The 20,793-nt window shown below is 40.8% G+C and overlaps 1 protein-coding gene across 33 annotated transcripts in view; it reads right to left on the bottom strand.

Annotated features, from left to right (window-relative positions):
* Positions 1-20,793, bottom strand: part of CDC14B (cell division cycle 14B) — a 119,334-nt gene that overhangs the window by 63,956 nt on the left and 34,585 nt on the right. For 22 of the 33 annotated variants that reach the window (XR_014817653.1, XR_002336289.2, XR_014817652.1 and 19 more), the window contains 2 exons: positions 3,920-4,010; positions 3,145-3,220 (listed from right to left, as the gene is read on the bottom strand). Coding sequence is in view for 26 of the 33 variants with exons in the window: in XM_084979698.1 (XP_084835824.1) it covers positions 3,145-3,220; positions 3,920-4,010 (167 nt within the window). In the remaining 7 variants the exon portion in view is untranslated. Of the gene's footprint in view, positions 1-3,144; positions 3,221-3,919; positions 4,011-5,354; positions 5,505-20,793 lie in introns of those variants that run through there. The other 11 variants (XR_014817654.1, XR_002336290.2, XR_014817655.1 and 8 more) reach the window with 1 other exon arrangement.

Below are 20,793 nucleotides of genomic sequence, written 5' to 3'. Positions count from 1 at the left end.
TCCAGCAATCCCACTCCTGGGCATCTACCCAGAGAAAACCATGACTCAAAAAGACACATGTTCATTGCAGCACTATATACAATAGCCAAGACATAGAAACAACCTAAATGTTCATTGATGGAGGAGTGGATAAGAAGATGTGGTACATATACACAATGGAATATTACTCAGCCATTAAAAGGAAAGAAATACTGGCATTTTTAGCAACATGGATGGATTTAGAAATTATCATGCTAAGTGAAGTTAGTCAGACAGTGAGACACCAACGTCCTACGCTATCACTTACATGTAGAATCTAAAAAAAGGACACAATGAACTTCTTCGCAGAACAGATACTGACTCACAGACTTTGAAAAACTTATGGTTTCAGGAGTTCCCGTCGTGGCATAAAACGACTCTGACTAGGAACCATGAGGTTGTGGGTTCAACCCCTGGCCTTGCTCAGTGGGTTAAGGATCCAGCATCACTGTGAACTATGGTGTAGGTCACAGACACGGCTCAGACCTTGTGTTGCTATGGCTTTGGCTGTGGCTCCGATTTGACCCCTAGCCTGGGAAACTCCATATGCCTCGGGTGCAGCCCTAAAAAGCAAAGAAAAGAAAAAAGAAACTTATGGTTTCCAAAGGACATAGGTTGGGGGGTGGGGGGATGGGCTAGGGGTTTGGGATGAAAATGCTATAAAATTGGGTTGTAATGATCACTGTACAACTCTAAATGTAATAAAATTCATTTAGTTAAAAAAAAAAAAAAGAAAAGAAAAACAAACAAAACCCAACAGCCTTCAAGCACTACTAGCACAGGACACTGTTAAGAATAAATTATCAACACATTTTTATCACTACTAGTTTAATAGGAATTAAAGTTTCAACCAAGTGGAATGGTCAACACTCTGAAAGTTGTTCTAGTAAATTTTTTTTTTAATTTTTTAAGAAGGACTAGTACATAGGCCAAAAAAAAAATACATACATACATACACACCATATATATATATATATTTTCTACGTCTAGTCACTTATGGCGGAGCATGATAATGTTAGAAAAAAGAATACACACATGTATGTGTAACTGGGTCACCATGCTGTACAGTAGAAAAAAAAAATGCATTGGGGAAATAGCAATAAAAAAATATAAATATACATATACATATATATTATATAAAAGGAGTTCCCTTGCAGCACAGTGGGTTTGATCCCTAGCCTAGAACTTCCACAAACCACAGCTGCAGCTGGGGGAAAAAAAAAAAATCATTAAAAAAGGACTAATATATTCTTGGTTGACCCAAAGGATAAAAGCCCATAGATGGCCAAGTACTTAAAAAAAACAAACAAACAAAAAAAACAAACAAACAAACAAACAAAAAAAGTCTTTCAAAATTAAAGCAAAGGAACAGAAGTAGAGGGAAAGGAAATTATATTTAGCTTCCTGGCCCTGAATGAAACAAAAAACCTGTCACTGACAACTGGAAAAACAAAGTAGGGGAAACATAAATACTTATATATCTGTTCCAGGGAAGAACAAAGACCAAAAAGAAGAGTCTCTATCTCGGTATAAATCTCTAGTGAATACAAACACAATACCAAAAGAAAAGGCATTGCTACAACTTTCTTTTTACATATTAGCAATTCATCTGACAGATGCCTCTAACATTTATGAAGTGGAATTTTAAGCCTGATATTCAAGGGGGCAAAAAAAAAATCTGCCTTCCTCGTCAATTTTTAATATAATTTAATTTTTAATTGAAAATAAACTTTATTTCTGTGTGGTAGTCTACTAAATAATCGACTGAATAAACCTGTTTCTAAAAAGTACCTGACCCCGAATCTACTTGAGAATTTTCACTGACTCTTTTGGAATTGCTAGCAGTACATAAGCATTTCTTATGGTACATGACCAATAAGTCAGTAAGTTTTTTAAAGACATGAATAAGGTCTAAGTTTAAACTAGTAGTAATATACTCTTTCGATTCAGTGATATGGTCTTTTTCTTTTTTTTCTTTTTTAGGGCCTCACCTGCAGCATATGGAGGTTTCCAGGCTGGGGTCAAACTGGAGCTACAGCTGCCGGCCTACCCTACAGGCACAGCAACATCAGATCTGAGGTGTATCTGTGACCGACACCACAGCTCATGGAAACTTAACTTAAGCTCACTACACCACTGGATCCTTAACCCGCTGAGTGAGGCCAGGGATCAAACCCGCCACAGCTCATGGAAACTTAACTTAAGCTCACTACACCACTGGATCCTTAACCCGCTGAGTGAGGCCAGGGATCAAACCCGCAACCTCATGGTTCCTAGTCGGATTCGTTTCCGCTGCACCACACTGGGAACTCCAGTGATAAGTCTTAAAGGTAAGGCTGTTTGCCCTTGCTTCCCTGCTCCTTAATCATATCCATAAAGGGCCAAGGTGAAGGCTCACAGGAAGTACAGTATTAGGGGAGATTCAAGATATAACGAAATAAAGGAAGATGAACTGATTTCTCTTTTTTTTTTTTTTTTTTTTTGCTATTTCTTGGGCCGCTCCCGCGGCGTATGGAGGTTCCCAGGCTGGGGATCGGAGCTGTAGCCACCGGCCTACACCAGAGCCATAGCAACGCGGGATCCGAGCCGCGTCTGCAACCTACACCACAGCTCACGGCAACGCCGGATCGTTAACCCACTGAGAAAGCGCAGGGACCGAACCCGAAACCTCATGGTTCCTAGTCGGATTCGTTAACCACTGCGCCACGACGGGAACTCCTGATTTCTCTTTATTAGTCTGCTAACATTCCCTACCAAACTGAAGGCAGAAAAAACAGTAACAAATGGAAGGAAAGATTCTTGTTAGTTTTCAGTTCCATAAGCTCAGACCATAAGAGGTTCTCTATATCAACCATTTATTTCTACTTAGATTTTTCAAGAATCCAAGCATCACCTATCCAGACCAGAACCAAATGACCCAAACTTAATCGAATTCAATCAAAACTCTGGAAAACACATAAACTACCATGAATTTATAAAACAATAAATAAACCATGTGTATGTTCCAAACACCACTGCAGTGAAAAATAGGACATTTCCTTTTAAAAAAGATTCCCCTAACCCCCATCATCAGGCTAACAATGATTACTTAAATGAAATCTTCAGTAAAAAAAAAAAAACTTTTACCTTCAATTTCTTATTTATCTTGCAGCAGTATCTGTAAACCATTGCTAGATTGAGTGGTCCAAAATCTGCATAGAAGCTGTACAAATGAAAAACAAAAAAATATGTTTATTCCCATGGCTCTGACTATAAATGCCTTCTGGTAGCTATAAGATCCAATTAGAGCAAGAAAAGAAATATCAAATTAATATGGTTTATACAACTTAAGGGTACTGCCTTACTAATGGAAGAAAGATTCTGGTAAAAGATGACTATTAAAATACATGTCAAGTGCTATAATGCCTAAATCTAACCTCAAAGAACATGTGAAAACACCTTCTGAATAAGAAAGCTGTTTTTCCACACATATTTTTCACTGGCAAAAACATATCTTACTTAGTACATTGTAAACCACTGGAATTTAACATGTAAATTGTTAAATTTAGGAAGGTTCTTTCATTTTGATTTTTTTCCCTAAGGATTCACTTTATGACCAAGAGTTAAAGAAAAAAGCATCCTGTAATCAATCAACAGATTCGTTTCTAATGTTCCAATTTGATAAACATACCTTTAGAGTTTTATTTATTTATTTATTTATTTGCAATGCAGGATCCGAGCCATGTCTGTGACCTACATCACAGCTCATGGCAACACCAGATCCTTAATCCACAGAGCGAGGCCAGGGATTGAACCCCAAACTCTTGGTTCCTAGTCGGATAGGTTTCCACTGCGCCACGACAGGAACTCCTAAATTCCTTGTTTAAAAGTTACTAATAATCTTTTAAAAAGCAATACTTACTTTTCATATTCAAGTTCATTATCTATGCAGAAATAATGTATATTTGATGAACTCTTTGGTCTGCTGTAGAGAATGGCAAAACAAAGGCGATCTGAAATGGAAAAATTGTAATGTTCCTTCCTTCACATTATTAAAAACTGTTTCATTTATCATGAAGCAACTCTCTTCAGGTGAAGTCAAATTTTTACTTTTTTCCATGCATGTTTCAAATGGTAAGGGTACCAACGGGTAATTTCAAAATGTTCTGACTATTTTGGAATATAAAAATAAGTAGGCAGTTTTCTTAACGGAAGAAATTAATCTTTAATACAAGTTTCAATAGCAATAACTGACTTTTCATATAGCGATTTGGCCTGATTTCTCAAAGAACCTCTCATCACAAAATATTAGTTCTCCTGGACTAAAAAAATTTCAGCAAATGGCAGCATGCATTTGATGGCTAGGCCATCAGCCTGGATGACTTTCCCTGTGTTTCACTCTCTTCAAGAGACCCTAAAAAGTCACTTCAAAAGTAGAGAGAAAATGCTTTCAAAACTGCTTCAAAATTAACAGTTTAGGCTATAAGAAAAACACAACAAATCATGTTTCTCCAATGTTCTTAGGGATCACTACTTTTGATTCAGAATCAGTACTTCTGCAATGATTTTTACAATCAGACAAGTTACCATTACAACAGAAGCAATGAGTTTTCTGCATGATGAGAATGAGATGAACTTGTGTTTCATAAATGCAGGCTGTGAGGTTTAGCAAGAATGGTAACACTGTAGTAATGTGGGGAAGCTCCACCCTTCCTCTTCAGCCCCACCCCAAAAAGAGTTGCCTAAAAATCCTTGATGAAGCAAAGTCATCCCTAATACCTGGCAGTAAGTAGTAATACTAGTAGTGGTAGTAGAATACTTACATTCATATTGTGGCAAAATCAAGTACAGCCCTTAAAATGCAAGATACAAAGGAGGCCAGCTGGCATCCTTTCCCCAAATAGTAATTTAAACAATTTCTGTCTGCAATTCATCCCACACAGTATCTGTAGTTATTTCCCTACAAACTCAACTAAAATGTCTTGCAACCATAAACTCTCAAACGCATGACAGAGCTAACTCCTTTCCAATCACAAACGACCCTTGATCCCTAAGCACAGTGGCCGTGGATTTTGCTCCCTGAGGTGGAGAGGCCACCAGCCAAGATGTAAGGAAACAAGGGTCCCAAATGCACGTCTGTGCGGATTCGCCCCAAAGCAGGACCACATCTGGGGACTAGGAGTCCTGGGAGGCCACCCATACCCATGAAACAGCATGAACCCTGGCCCTGAAGCTTAAAGGCACCTTTTGGCCAGGAATAGGGATCTCCTCGATCCCTGGCACTGCCTGATGCCCTTGGCATAGGGAGTGTCCCAGGGACACCCCGTTCAGGCAAGCCCTGCGCCTTCCGCACTCACCTTTGATCACTTCGGCCACCAGAGGGGTCCCTGCGCCCTCCCGGCTCATGACTCCACAGCATCTGGAAGGAGGGGCGGGGGGAAGGACCGGGTGGCCAGGGAGCAACCAGCGGAGAGAGGACGAACGCACAACCACACCCCCGCAAGTTTAAAAAAACAAAAGTTTAAAGGGCCGCGCCCAAGCCCTGAGCACAGCGACGCCCCTCGGCCGCCCACCCCACCGCAATCCTGGCCGAGCCAACCCCGGAAGTTCAAAACTTCTCAAACGCCCCAAACGGGGAGGCGAGGGAGCCGAGGGAGTGGGGTGCGGAAACCACCCCACACTGCACAGGCTGAGCTTTGCCCCGCCTCGGGGACACCATCCGGGGACACCATCCGCGGCGCCAAGCCCCTGCAGTGCCAAAATTCTGCGCTCCAAGTCGGGAACCAAGGCGAAGGGGCAGAGAGCCAAACACCGGCCTTGTTAAAGAAAGCGGCTCCGAAAGCGATTAGAAAGCATTTTTCCGGACGATGGGGCTCCGGGGCTCAGGGGGTAGACCTGACCTTCAGGCGCGCGTTCGGCCGTCCTTGCCACCGCCACCAGGGGGCGCGGCAGCCGGGCCGGGCGGAGAAGCCCAGCCTCCAGGACGCCAGCAGGCCCTGGACCTGTTCAAAACTGCTCAGAATTTAAGGATGACTCTAAAACGGAGGTCACTCATTCCTTTAAAGGCCTTAGATTTAGCCTTAGAAAAGTATTACTGTGGATGAAAAGCAAAAATTCTCACACCCTACTGAGTGACCATTTAAAGTATTTTCTACACCTATAGTTCCTATGTTAGTCTCAAGTGGGGAAAAAACAAAGATGCAGTATGAGTATGGTTCCAATTTTGTTATATATAATTTGGCAGTAGGATTATGGGATGGTTTTTATTCCCTCCTGTATTCTTCTAAATTTCCTACAAAAAAGTGTCACTTTAATAATCCATGGGGAAAAAAATTGCAATGACTCTTCCTTAAAACAAACTACTAATATGGTAACAACTCCTTCCCAAGAATTACACTTTATCATCTCAATACAGTAGATATATATCACAACATATACTTTTTTTTTTGCCTCAAAAATAAGCCTGCATACCTCCTAATCTTATTCTAAACTTCCAAAAAGTCTTTAAATATCATGAATTCTTTCTTAATGAAGAATGCCTTCTCAAAGGAAAATAAAATGTAAAAGCCCTAAGAGGATCTGTTAAATTGATGTTTAAAATGGTCTTCATGGCAATAAACGCAAATTCAAGTAATGAACTGAAAAAATAATTTTAAGTCCATCTCGAAAAGATGCCCAACTTCAATTTCATGTTATTGGGGAGAATAACAAAAATACAAATTTAAACTGCAAGGTATTACTTCTCCTTCAGACTGATAAAAATCAAAAGGAGTTTGATAAGGTGAGATAGGGAAAAAGGCCTGCTCATTGCCTTTGGGTAAAGGATACAAACAGAGAGTTCCCACTGTGGTTCAGCAGGTTTAGAACCCAACTCATATCCAAGAGGATGAGGGTTCAATCCCTGGCCTTGCTCAGTGGGTTAAGGATCTGGCATTGCCTTGAGTTGTGGTATAAATCACAGATGGGGCTCAGATTCCATGTTGCTGTGGCTGTGGTGCAGGCCAGCAGCTGCAGCTCCAATTCTATCCCTAGGCTAGGAACTTCCACATGCCACAGTGTGGCCTTGAAAAAAAAAACTGAAACAACCTCCATGAAGGGCAACAAAGGGCATTTTGGCAGAACAATTCAAGACTCAAAACTGAACACTGGCAAGACTGCCAAGCAGTACAATCTCTAAGTGTGTATTCAAAACATATATGCACATGATGGCCTATGAAATCTTGCATATCTTTGGAAGGAGACACGAGATATTAGTGTTTGCTTTTATAGGGGGAAACTAGGCATCTGGAAATAGGGAAAGGAAAGAGATTTATGTCTTTTTGTAACTTTTGAAAACATATATTACCTATCCAAAATTATGAAACTGGAAAAGTGAACTTGCAGGCTAACAGTGTCTTTCCAAAGCTGATTCTTCCTCAAGATAAGAAGCATTCAGTATACTTCTGACTACTACTGTTGGGTGGGTTTTTTTTTTTTTTTTTTTTTTTTTTTTTTGCTTTTTAGGGCTGCATCTGTGGCATATGGAGGTTCCCAGGCTAGGGGTTGAATCGGAGCTACACCTCTGGCCACAGCCACAGCAATGTGGCATCCGAGCACCTGCAACCTATACCATTAGCTCACAGCAACACCAGAACCCTAACCCAGCGATCCAGGCCAGGGATCGAACCCACATCCTCGTGGATCCTAGTCAAGGTTATTAACCTCCAAGCCACAACAGGAACAGTAGAAGTCAACCTGGAAGATGTCCTTGGCACACATTTAAACAAAAGAACTGGTTAGTAACCTCTTGCTGGCTACCATCTCTTGAAATCCAGTTTCTTTTAACAAACCCATATAAAACTGGAAGGAGCTAAATGCCAACGGGGGAGAGGTTTTCCCTCCAAGTACAAACCTGAAATTTAATTCCCTAGGATATAGTTTATATAGTATGGGGCAGAGGAGGAAGAGAGAGGAATCATAGATTTTTGATGTCCAATTATCTCTGCACAATATATTCTCAAAATTCTATTGTGAGAGTCATTGTATGATAAACTACAGCAGAGGCTAGAGCACTGTGATGACAGCTATTTATTGGAAGGCTGGGGAGTTCCAGCTGTGGCTCAGTGGTTAATGACTCTGACTAGGATCCATGAGCATGTGGGTTTGATCCCTGGCCTGGACTGGTGGGTTAGGGATCTGGTGTTGCTGTGCGCTGTGGTATAGGTTGCAGATGCTTGGATCCCACATTGCTGTGGCTGTGGCCAGTGGCGTAGCTCTGATTCAGCCCCTAGCCTGGGAACCTTCAAATGCCACAGATGCAGCCCTAAAAAGCAAAAAAAAAACCACCAAACAAACAAAAAACCTGGAGCTAGAAAACAGGTCACTTTACAATCTTCTGCTTAAAGGTTCATGATTAAACTTAGAATCCTATGGTAAACCCTTATGTCCCCACTTTTAATGTGTTTGTTGTCAAAAACAGGAAACCAAAGTACTGAAGTGATCAACTTTCTTGTGACCCATCACGAAATGTCACCACTCTTGCTTTTTTGACTGATATGATACAGTAGAAAGAAATGAAATCTCATGGTTTTAAAATACTGGGAATTCCCACTGCGGTGCAGCATGTGAAGGATTCAGTGTAGTCTCTACCATAGAGTGGGTTTGATCCCTGGTCCAGCGCTATGGGTTGAGGATCTGGCTTTGCGGCAGCTGTGGCACAGGTCGAAGCTGCAGCTCGAATTTAATCCCTGGCCCAGGAACTTCCATATGCCATGGATACAGGGGCAGGGTGGGGGGAGATACACACACACACACATACACACACGCGCGCGCGCACGCTCTCAAAATCCATCCTTACACCAAACTTGTCTACAGTTCTGATCTGGCTTTGGGGGCTTCAGTTTAAAAACTTCTTTCTTTAATAAGTATGTATTAAGGAGATGAAAATTATTTCCCTGCATAACAACTAGCTATTGGGGGATAATTAATTCTAAAACAGAGAGAGGTATGTTCTGCCTGAGAAACATATTTATGAGTCAGGTGGCAATAATAATACAGTATCAACTTTTTAGACTAAAAAAAAAAGCTCTGCTCTATACAGGATGGACTTCCCACTATTTCTGTCTCCCCCTGGAATTAAAATGACTTTACAAGTGCTGGCAGAGCAAATGGAGACGTGTAAGTCTTCCCTACCAGGTGGGGAAGGCTGCCCTTGGGAAGCCCACTGTAAGACAAGCAGAAGGAATTCACATCCCCATGTGGAGACAAGAGACCAAAGAACAAGCTCCACCTGAAGAGTGACTGTCCCTCAGAGAGGGCATCATCTATATTAGTCTCTTGGGTGTTTTTTGTTTCATTTTGTTTTTTTCATTTTAGGGTCTCACCCACGGCATATGGGAAGTTCGCAGGCTAAGGGTCAAATCCGAGCTGCATCTGCGACCTACACCACAGTTCACGGCAACGCTGGCTCCTTAACCCACTGAGCAAGGCCAGGGATCAAACCCGCATCCTCATGGATACTAGTTGGATCCATCTCTGCCGAGCCACGACGGGAACTCCTAGTTTCTTGGTTTTTTGAGGGAAGAAGGACCATGGGGAGCAGAGGAAGAAATGTTCATACAAGTATTGACTCTTAAAAAAAAGATGGAGTTCCCATTGTGGCTAAGCAGTAACAAGTCCAAATATCCATGAAGAAGTGGGTTTGATTCCTGGCCTCACTCAGTGGGTCAAGGATCTGGCATTGCTGTGAGCTGCGGTGTAGTTTGTGAATACAACTAGGATCCTGCGTTGCTGTGGCTGTGGTGTAGGCTGGCAGCTGCAGCTTCAATTAGACCCCTAGCCTGGGAGCTTCCATGTGCTGAGGGTGCTCTAAAAAGCACAAAATGAAATTGAAAAAAATTTTAAAAAGAAGCAGTACCCCCTAAAACAATGACAATTAGCAATTATTGAGAGTTTAGGGCCAGGTATTGTATTAATAAGCTCATCACAACCTACGAGGCAAAAAGTACTATTACTTCCAGGAAAGGAAACCTAACTTTAAAGAGGCCAAGTGACTAACCTGAGCAGAGTTACAAAAGTTCTAAAACAGCAGAATCAGGAGTTGAACACAGGCTATTTGGCTGAAGCCTGGGATTTTTAAATTCCTGACTTAGAGAATTGCCTTAATATAAACTAAGAGTAATTAATATGATTTTAGGGAGTTCCCGTCATGGCTCAATGGTTAACGAACCCAAATAGCATCCATGCGGACACAGGTTCGATCCCTGGTCTTGCTCAGGAGGTTAAGGATCCAGCCGTTCCAATGAGCTGTGGTGTAGGTCGCAGACAAGGCTCGGATCCCGAGTCACTATAGCTGTGGCAGAGGCCAGCAGCGGTAGCTCCAATTCGAACCTTAGCCTGGGAACCTCCATATGGGGTGGGTACGGCCCTAAGGAGACAAAAAAATATAAATATGTATGATTTTAGTACGGCAACATAAAATATGAACCCAGGCATGTTTGAAAATGTTGTATATGAGAAAACTGGTTTTTCAAATCAGTAACAATGAAGGCATTATTCATTAAGGGACAAATGTCTACATGCATGAAAAGAATGAGGTTCTGAAGTCAAATAAGTTTTTAAAAGCTGTCAGATAAATATAAAAATTATAGCAAATAATTTTACAATTAATTCTTTTTTCGTTTTCTTTTTAGGGCCACACCGGCGGCAGATGGAGGTTCCCAAGATAGGGGTCAAATTGGAGCTACAGCTGCCAGCCTGCACCACAGCCACAGCAACGTGTGATCTGAGTCACGTCTGTGACCTACACCACAGCTCATGACAATGCTGGATCCTTAACCCACTGAGCGAGGCCAGGGATCAAACCCGCATCCTCATGAATACTAGTTGGGTTTGTTACTGCTGAGCCACAGGGGAAACTCCAACAATTTTATAATTTAAATGGGATTTTTAGGCATGACACAAAACTCAAGTCATAAAGGAAAAAAAAAAAAAAGAAACTTAGGGGAAAATATATAATAAAGGGTTAATCATTACAACTGATTAAAAAAAGTATTTATAAAGCAATATAACAACCCAATATAAAATCTATAAAGGCTATTAACAATCAATTCAGACAAGAAATACAAATAGCTAATAGCATATTAAAAAGAAAATTAATCTCATCAATGGATCAACATTAAAGAATCCATCACCATGAACAGATTACAGAATAAAGCCACATAATTACATCATTAAATACTGAAAAAGAAGTCATTAAAATCATCTCATTCCCAATTAAGTCTTTATACAATGGGGCTAAAAGAGAACTTTCTTAAACAGATAAAGATTATCTTCCAAATACCTCTAGCAAATACCATACTTTGTGCCTTAACCTTATAAGCATCTCCCTAAAATGAAAAACAAGACAAAAATTCCTCCTACCATTACTTCTTTGTTACATTATTAACATATAATAACTGGAAGTGTTCACTGATGCTAAGATAAGAAAAAGAAATAAAAGAATTGGAAAGGCAGAAACAAAATTGTCCTTATTTATAGACAAAGACTGGATTCCTAGAAAATACAACAGAATCTTTAGACAGACTATGAGAATAACTAAATAAACATTTGCAAAGTTTCTGGATATGGATTAACACTAAAACCATGATGGAGTTCCTGCCGTGGCGCAGTGGTTAACGAATCCGACTAGGAACCATGAGGTTGCGGGTTCCGTCCCTGCCCTTGCTCAGTGGGTTAACGATCCGGCGTTGCCGTGAGCTGTGGTGTAGGTTGCAGACTCGGCTCGGATCTCACGTTGCTGTAGCTCTGGCGTAGGCCGGTGGCTACAGCTCCGATCTGACCCCTAGCCTGGGAATCTCCATATGCCGTGGGAGCGGCCCAAGAAATAGCAAAAAGACCAAAAACAAAAACAAAAACAAAACAAAACAAAAAAATGTAAAACCATGAGGATTTCCATATACTTGTAATAACTAATTTATGAAGTATAAGTTCATATCATAAGTTCATTTTAAGTGCGATTCTTAACAAAATCTCAACAGAACTTTTCATGGAACTTAACAAGCTGATCCCAAAATTAATCCAGAAGACCACAGGGCCAAGAAGAACCAAAACCATTTTGAAAATAAACAGGAAGAAGGCTCTTGCCCTACCAAATATTAAAACAATATAATTTAGGCAGTGTAATATTGGCACAGATATAACACATAAAGACAAGAGCCCAGTAAGAGACCACATATAGACAGAAATATGGCACAGGTAGCATTATATATACATCAATGGGAAAAGTTAAGAATGCTCAACACGTGGTATGGGGACAACTTGTCTATTTTGTCAGAGATGGAAGGAGGGAGGAAATTTGATCCTCATCTCACACCACAGGCCACCTCCTCCACCCCCATAAATAAGAAAAAAAAAAAAATCTCACGTGGATTAAAAGCCCAGAGATAAGAAAAACTTTACAAGTCTTGGAAGAAAATATAAAAATATAACCTGTAACAGTGGAATAGGGATGGATTATTTTTAAAAACAAGACATAAAAAGCCCAAACTCTAAAGTAAAAGACTGAGAAATCTGATTAAATGAAGATTAATGCTTCCACTCAACACAAGACTCTATAAACAAAATTTTAAAAAATAATTCACAGACTAGGAAGATAAGTACAATGCATAAAAGCAACAAATGATGAGTATTCGGAATTTACAACGAACAATAAATCAAAAAGAAAAAAGCTAACACCCCAACAAATAAATGGGCAGAGGATGGAGTGAGAAATTCACAAGAGAAGAAACCTAATTGTCCTTCCTTGCTCCTCTTTGGCCAACCTACCTACAGTGAGTATGGCTTTGGTCTGCTCTAAGCCCTGTGATGTATAGAGTTTATTAATCAGAATAAGCTATGGCAACAACAATTCTGAGTTCTTCATGATTTAATTTACAGCAGAGGCTGTTTCTTGCTGGTGTTGCATGTGCAGCCTAGAGAGGGGGTAGAGGAGACTCTATTCTCCACAGTCACCCAAGGATCCAAGACGATGGAGGCTCCACCAGTTTACAGATGTGCCGCCTGGAATTTATCCCTGGGGTTGTTCAATGTGTCAGTGACTCCTTGTGTAAGTGATTCCACTTGCCTACAGATCTAAATATATATAGGTATAAACCAAGCCCCATAAGGTTATTAATAATACAGTTTTACATTTTCATCCTTAGCTGTTTAACTCCTATGTTCCTCAATCACTTGGTCTAGAACTAAGGTGTGGAAAGAAGTTATCCTCTCAAAAGATGCTCTAGACAGCCTCCCCCAACATTATGTTAGCATTCATTCATACTCAACTGTATTTCTAAAATAATTTATAAATGATTTCTTTTTTTGTCTTTCTAGGGCCACACCTGTGCCATACAGAAGTTCTCAGGCTAGGGGTCCAATTGGAGCTACAGCTGCCAGGCTATACCACAGCCACAGCAACGCAGGTCCACAGCTCATGGCAATGCTGGATCCTTCACCCACTGAGCAAGGCCAGGGATCCAACCCTCAGCCTCATGGATACTAGCTGGGTTCATTACTGCCTGAGCCACGAAGGGAACTCCTATAAATGAATTTTTTAAAGGGATCCTCCAGAAGATTTTTAATGGTTTTCACACTTTCCAAATCACTGGAGCAAGTGAGAAAATCAAGGCACCAAACAACAAGAAGAAACATGGCAAACAGAAAACAAAGTCCAAACAGATCAGTAAAAATAAAAAATGTAAAATATTTACATTTACCTAATGAAAAGTTTACAAATTAACTTGAAAAAATTCAAGCTAGGAGTTCTCTGTGGTACAGCAGGTTAAGGATCCAGGTTTGATCCCTGGCCTGGGAATTTTTATATGCTGCGGGCAGAGCAAAAAAAAAAAAAAAAAAAAGGCAAGCTATATATTGGTTAATAAAGACAGTTAAAACAAAACCATATAAAAAGTATTTAAATGAAAAAAAAAGAAAATGATACATTACAGAATTGCTAGGAAAGGGGGCAGGTATAGCAACATCAAAAGCAGATGAAAGAACATAGCAAAAAAGGAATAAAAAGACAGAGGTTTTATGATTACATAACCTACCATTATGTATAGATGAGAGCAATCGCACATTTTATGACAAGATTTTAGATCTATAAAGCAAAAACTATTGAAAATAGGAAAAATTAGTAAACCCGTAAAAATAGAAGGCCAACACACTTCAAAAAAAAATAAGGAATTAGAAGCTTGATCTTGTAAATACAGAGCATCATTTTCAGCAGAGAGCACAAATTTAAAAAAAAAAAAAGGGAGGGAGTGGGAGGAATCGGGAGCTTGGGCTTATCAGACACAACTTAGAATAGATTTACAAGGAGATCCTGCTGAATAGCATTGAGAACTTTGTCTAGATACTCATGTTGCAACAGAAGAAAGGGTGGGGGAAAAAATGTAATTGTAATGTATACATGTAAGGATAACCTGATCCCCTTGCTGTACAGTGGGAAAATAAAAAAAATTATTAAAAAAAAAAATAGAGTATATTCACTTAAGTCATCACATATGTGGTCACAAGGAAATCACAACAAACTTAGGAAAGCAAAGATCATACATACAGATCATACAATTACTACAATACAATAAAATTTTGAAGTCTACTGATGAGAAGATATAACACAAACAAATCTATCAACTTCAAGTGTTTGAAATAGAAAACCTATTTCTATTTCTAAACAACTTGCAACAGAGAGAAATTAAAAGAGAATTCAACACAAGTAACTTTATAATTAATCCAAATAAGAATTCATATTAAGGGTGATCCTGTTATGACTCAGGGGTAAAAAAAACCCAACTAGGATCCATGAGGATGCAGGTTTGATCCCTGTCTGGCCTTGCTCAGTGGGTTAAGGATCTGGTGTTGCCATGAGCTGTGATGTAGGTCACAGATGCAGCTCGGATCCCACTCCTAGCCTGGGAACTTCCATATGCTGCGGGTTCGGCCCTAAAAAGTGGGGGGGGGAGAGAGCAAGAGAAAGAATTCATATTGAAATCTATGGAGGGGTTCCCGTCGTGGCGCAGTGGTTAACGAATCCGACTAGGAACCATAAGGTTGCGGTTCGGTCCCTGCCCTTGCTCAGTGGGTTAACGATCCGGCGTTGCCATGAGCTGCGGTGTAGGTTGCAGACGCGGCTCGGATCCCGCGTTGCTGTGGCTCTGGCATAGGCCGGTGGCTACAACTCTGATTAGACCCCTAGCCTGGGAACCTCCATGTGCCGCGGGAGCGGCCCAAGAAATAGCAAAAACACAAAAGACAAAAAAAAAAAAAAAAAAAAGAAATCTATGGAATATGCTTAAACAAAAATCTGAAGAAAATCGTCTGCCTAAAGAAATGCTCCTTCTGTCACACACTCACAAAAAACATAAATTTTACCTGGACGAAAAAGCTAAACATAATAGTTATGGTTCGTTACATTCCAGACCATGGAAGGGCTGCATGCACATCCTGACTCCTTTGAGGTTAAATGAGCAGAGGTGAAGTACATCAATTCCAGGCCAGCCCATTTCATTGATGGTACAAAACCCTGCAGAACTCTTTCCCTCTGACCAGCAGTAATCAAGATTATACTGGAGAGTTCCCGTCGTGGCGCAGTGGTTAACGAATCCGACTAGGAACCATGAGGTTGCGGGTTCGATCCCTAGCCTCCCTCAGTGGGTTAAGGAGCCAGCCTTGCCGTGAACTGTGGTGTAGGTCACAGACGTGGCTCTCAGATCCCATGTTGCTGTGGCCGTGGTGTAGGCTGGCAGCTGTAGCTCCGATTGGACCCCTAGCCTAGGAACCTCCATATGCCGCTAGTACGGCTCTAACAAAAAGGACAAGAAGATGCAAGTTCTATCCCTGGCCTCGATCAGTGGGTTGGGGATCCGGTGTTGCCGTGAGCTATGGTGTGGGTCGTGGTGTAACACAGCTTGGATCTGGCATTGCTGTGGCTGTGGCATTTTAGAAAACCAGCAGTATTTATAAAAAATGAACATCACACAACGTTTGACTTAGTAATTCCACTTCCAGGTATATATACAACAGAAATGTGTTCACATGTTCACCAAGAAAGGTACAAACAATGGCTCATAGAATCATTATTGGTAAGAGTCTAAAACTGAAAATGGAGGGTTAAAACATACTTTCCCATAAGGGATTATTAAATAACAGTAAGAAGGAATGAATGAATTGTGACCATGCACAATATTGTGGATGGCTGTCACAAACACACTGTTTCATAAAAGATGCCGAACAAGCATACGTACAGTATCATTCTATTCATATAGACTTCAAAGCCAAACAAATCTACGGCAACAAAAATTATGATAGTGTAAAAAAAAAAAAAAATCATTTGGAGTTTCCATCGTGGTGCAGTGGTTAACGAATCCAACTAGGAACCATGGGTTGCGGGTTCGGTCCCTGCCCTTGCTCAGTGGGTTAACGATCCGGCGTTGCCGTGAGCTGTGGCGTAGGTTGCAGACGTGGCTCGGATCCCAAGTTGCTGTGGCTCTGGCGTAGGCCAGTGGCTACAGCTCCGATTCAACCCCTAGCCTGGGAACCTCCATATGCCTCGGGAGCGGCCCAAGAAATGGCAAAAGGACAAACAAAAAAAAAATTATGATAGTGTTTATCCTTGTAAGGGGTAGGGACTAAGAAAAAGTACCACAGGGGAGTTCCCATCGTGGTGCAGCAGAAACGAATCCGACTAGGAATCATGAGGTTGCGGGTTTGATCCCTGGCCTTGCTCAGAGATCCGGTGTTGCCATGAGCTGTGGCATAGGTTGCAGACGAGGCTCGGATCTGGCATTGCTGTGGCTGTGATGTAAGCTGGCAGCTATAGCTCGGATTAGACCCCGAGCCTGGGAACCTCCATGGCCCTAAAAGAAAGACAAAAAAAAATAGACCCCCCCCCCAAAAAAAAGAAAGAAAGAAAAAGCACCACAGGGTGGCTTCTAGGGTATGATGAAAATGTTTCTCAATCCATGTGCTAGTTACTTACTCATGATGTACAAAGCTATCAGATTGTTTTCTCTGTACACATTTCTGTGTATTCACAAATTATTATTATACATATTATAAATATATGTGTACACTGTAAAAATAAATGCGATTTCAGTTATGTTATACTCAATAAAAATGATAAGTGGAGTAGCTCCACCAGCCAACATCACAGAAAGTAAAGAGATTGGAGTTCCTGTCGTGGCTCAGCAGAAACAAATCCGACTAAGAACCATGAGGTGGCAGGTTGATTATGGGCCTCGCTCAGTAGATTAAGGATCTTGAGTTGCCATGAGCTGTAGTGTAGGTCACAGACACAACTCAGATCCTGCATTGCTGTGGCTGTGGCATAAGCCAGCGACTATAGCTTCAATTGGACCCCTAGCCTGGGAACCTCCATATGCCGCAGGTGCAGCCCTAAAAATCCAAAAAAAAAAAAGGAACAAAAGTAAAGAGATTGAGGAGTTCCTGTCATAGCACAGTGGAAATGAATCTGCCTAGTATCCATGAGGATGCAGGTTCAATCCCTAGCCTCGCTCAGTGGGTCGGGGATCTGGCATTGCCGAGAGCTGTTGTATAAGACAGCACTGCAGCTCCGATCTGACCCCAACCCTGGGAACTTCCATATGCCACAAGCACGGCCCTAAAAAGAAAAAAGAGGAAAAAAAAAAGTAAAACGAGTTAAACAGTTCTTACTTAACCAATGATAGGTAAGTGTCATGAACAAAAAATAAGCCTTTACTTGTTCCATTCCACTGAGATGTTGGGGCTGTCATCACAACCTAACCCAGCCTAAATGATACATATCAGATGTTTAAGTCTTAAACTAAGACACAAAATGCAAAAGCTATAAAGAGAAAGGATTTGAACAATCTACAAAAGACACCATTAAAATATTTTTAGAAAGGGGGTGGGAGGAGAGTAGAATACAGGAGCCAACCTGAAAAAACTCCCAACAGCCAAAGCTGGAACAATTTGAATAATGAAGTACAGAATATTAGATTATAACCCCCAGTATAAAATAAATATGCATGAATACATCCTGATATAAAAAAGGGATTGAGTAAATAAATGAAGAAAAGACAAATCTTCCTTACAGAAGAACTCCAAATAATATATGCAGATACTTCTGCTTAAGAAGGAGAATTCAGGAGTTCTCTTGTGATGCAGGAGGTTAAGGATCCAGCACTGCCACTGCAGTGGCTCGGGTCACTGCTATGGCACAGGTATGATCCCTGGTCAGGAACTTAACATGTCACAGGCATGGCCAAAAAAAAAAAAAAGAGGTAGAGCTTAACACCCCTTATCTTTGAGCATGGGCTGAACTTATTAACTTGCTTTCAAAGAATACAGTATGGAAAGAGGGGAAAAAAATAGTTAAATAATAATAACTTTACAGAGAAGAAATCTAGCCAACACCCCTTTAACCAAGTGATCATAATTCACCAATGATGTCATGTGGATTTCATATACTCTCTGATACGATGCAATGAGAAGCACATATTTCTCCTCTGTGGTATTTTATTCCAAAAACCCCAGTTTAGTCGTTGGAAAACTGCAAACGAAATTTGAGGGACATTCTACAAAATACCTAACCAGTCTGCCTCAAAATTGTCATGAAAAACGAGACTGAGAAATTGTCAGACCTTAAGTGGCTAAGGAGACGACAACTAAATGCAATGTGGTATCCGAGACAGAACCCTCCAACAGAAAAGGGACACTGATGGGAAAACTGGGGAAATCTGAATAAAGTCTGGAGTATATGTAATTGGTTACATACCAACCAGTGTTGGTTTCTTAATGCCCCGTGGTAATGTAAGATGATGTTATGGACTGAATTGTGTTCCCCCTCAAAACTCCTGTTTTAAAATTCTAGCCCTATTTGGAGATAAAGGTGGGGCAATTAAGGTAATTAAGTTTAAACGAGGTGTAAGGGTGAGGCCCTAATCCAATAGGACTAGTGCCTTTTTTTTTTTTAAGGGGGGTGCAGCATACAGATTCCCAGGCTGGGGGTTGAATCAGAGCTACAGCTGCTGGCCTATACCACAGCCACAGCAATGCAAGATCCAAGCCAAGTCTGTGACCTACACCACAGCTCACAGCAAACCAGATCCTTCACCCACTGAGTGAGGCCAGGGATCAAACCCTCAACCTCATGGTTCCAAGTGGGATTCATTTCCGCTGCACCACAACAGGAACTCCACAACTAGCGCCCTTTTAAGGAGAGAAAAAGACACCAGGAATGCATGGCACAGAGAAAAGGCCAGGTGCAATCACAGAAAGCAAGCAGCCTGCTGGTAGCTAGGTCTGGAATTTCAACCTCTACAACTGTAAGAAAATAAATTTCTGTTGTTAAATCACTGAGTGTATACATGTTACTATGGCAATCTTAGCAAACTAAAACAAATGGTAATATTCAAAGAACTGAATCTGGGTGCAGCATATATAGCAATTCTCTTTGTAATGTTTCTATAACTCTAAAATCTTTTTATTTTTTCAAAAAGCAACCAACTGGGAGAAAATACTTAGAACTTATATCACAAAGAATGTATATATTATATAAAATTTTAATTGCCATAAAATATCTTCAAATTGCACAATTCCATAGACAACTGAGTCAAGTCCCAAAAAAGGCAAGTCAGAAAAATAGAAATGATCCCCTCAAAAGTGAGCTGTTCAACTTAGTCATCAGAAAAATAAAAATTATAAAACAATGACATTGTATTTCACACCATCAAATTGGAAAAAAAAATGTAATACTCTTATCAATGAGGGAAAGGTTGTCGGGAAATTGCTATCTTATACAAGGAAGATGGGACTGAAAAGTGGTACAGATGTTTTGGAAGGCAAGCTGGCAGCATCTATTATGGGACTGGACCCAGCCAGTCCCTTCTTCACATCTGCCTCAGAGAAACAGTAGCAATATGACAAGTAAGAAGCTGTAGTAAGGATGCGGTTGACTGTAGTACTCACTGTCTGCAGTAAAACTAAATAGAACTAACAACTGTTATCAATAGGGGGATAATTACATAAAACTATGGCAGTCACATCATGACTTAAAATTAATAAGGCAGGAGTTCCCATCGTGGCTCAGCGGTTCACGAACCCAACTAGCATCCATGAGGACGCGGGTTCGATCCCTGGCCTCGCTCAGTGGGTTAAGGATCCGGCATTGCCATGAGCTGTGGTGTAGGTCGCAGACATGGCTCTCATCTGGCGTTGCTGTGGCTGTGGCTGTGGCATAGGCCAGTGGCTACAATTCCAACTGGACCCCTAGCCTGGGAACCTTGCAGTTACGGCCCTAAAAGACCAAAAAAAAAAAAAAAAAATTTAATAAGGCAGATCATTATGAAATATTTCCACAGTGATACAAAGGCAACATTTTTTAAACTAGTTGTGCACAGATGTGTAAAAATGATAAAACAAAACTAAGCCACAAGTGGAGTTCCCTGGTAGCCTAACAGTTAAAGGATCCAGTGTTGTCACTGCTGGAGCTCAGGTTGCAGCCCTGGCATGGGCTTGGTCTCTCACCCAGGGAACTTTCACATGCTGTGGGTGTAGCCAAAAACAAAAAACAAAAACACAAAAACAAAAAAACTAAGCCACACGTAAATTTTTGTGTATGAAAATAAACAGAAAAGCAGCTGAAAGGATACCTCTACCAAACTGCTTATGGAGATGGAAATCGGATTGGGGGATGGTTGAAGGAACTTTTTATTTTACCTTTACTTTTTACTTTTGTATTGGGTTTTTAAGAACATTTTGGTGTTATTTTATTTTATTTTCCTAGGGCCGCAC

The sequence above is a fragment of the Sus scrofa genome, chromosome 10 (genome assembly GCF_054392235.1).
Source record: "Sus scrofa isolate SSC_HxYL_T2T_F1_AM1 chromosome 10, Sscrofa_HxYL_maternal_Yorkshire_Landrace_v2.0, whole genome shotgun sequence".
Classification (NCBI taxonomy): Eukaryota; Metazoa; Chordata; class Mammalia; order Artiodactyla; family Suidae; genus Sus; species Sus scrofa.
Note: the sequence above shows the minus strand (reverse complement) of the source record. Positions and strands in the feature narration are given on the sequence as shown.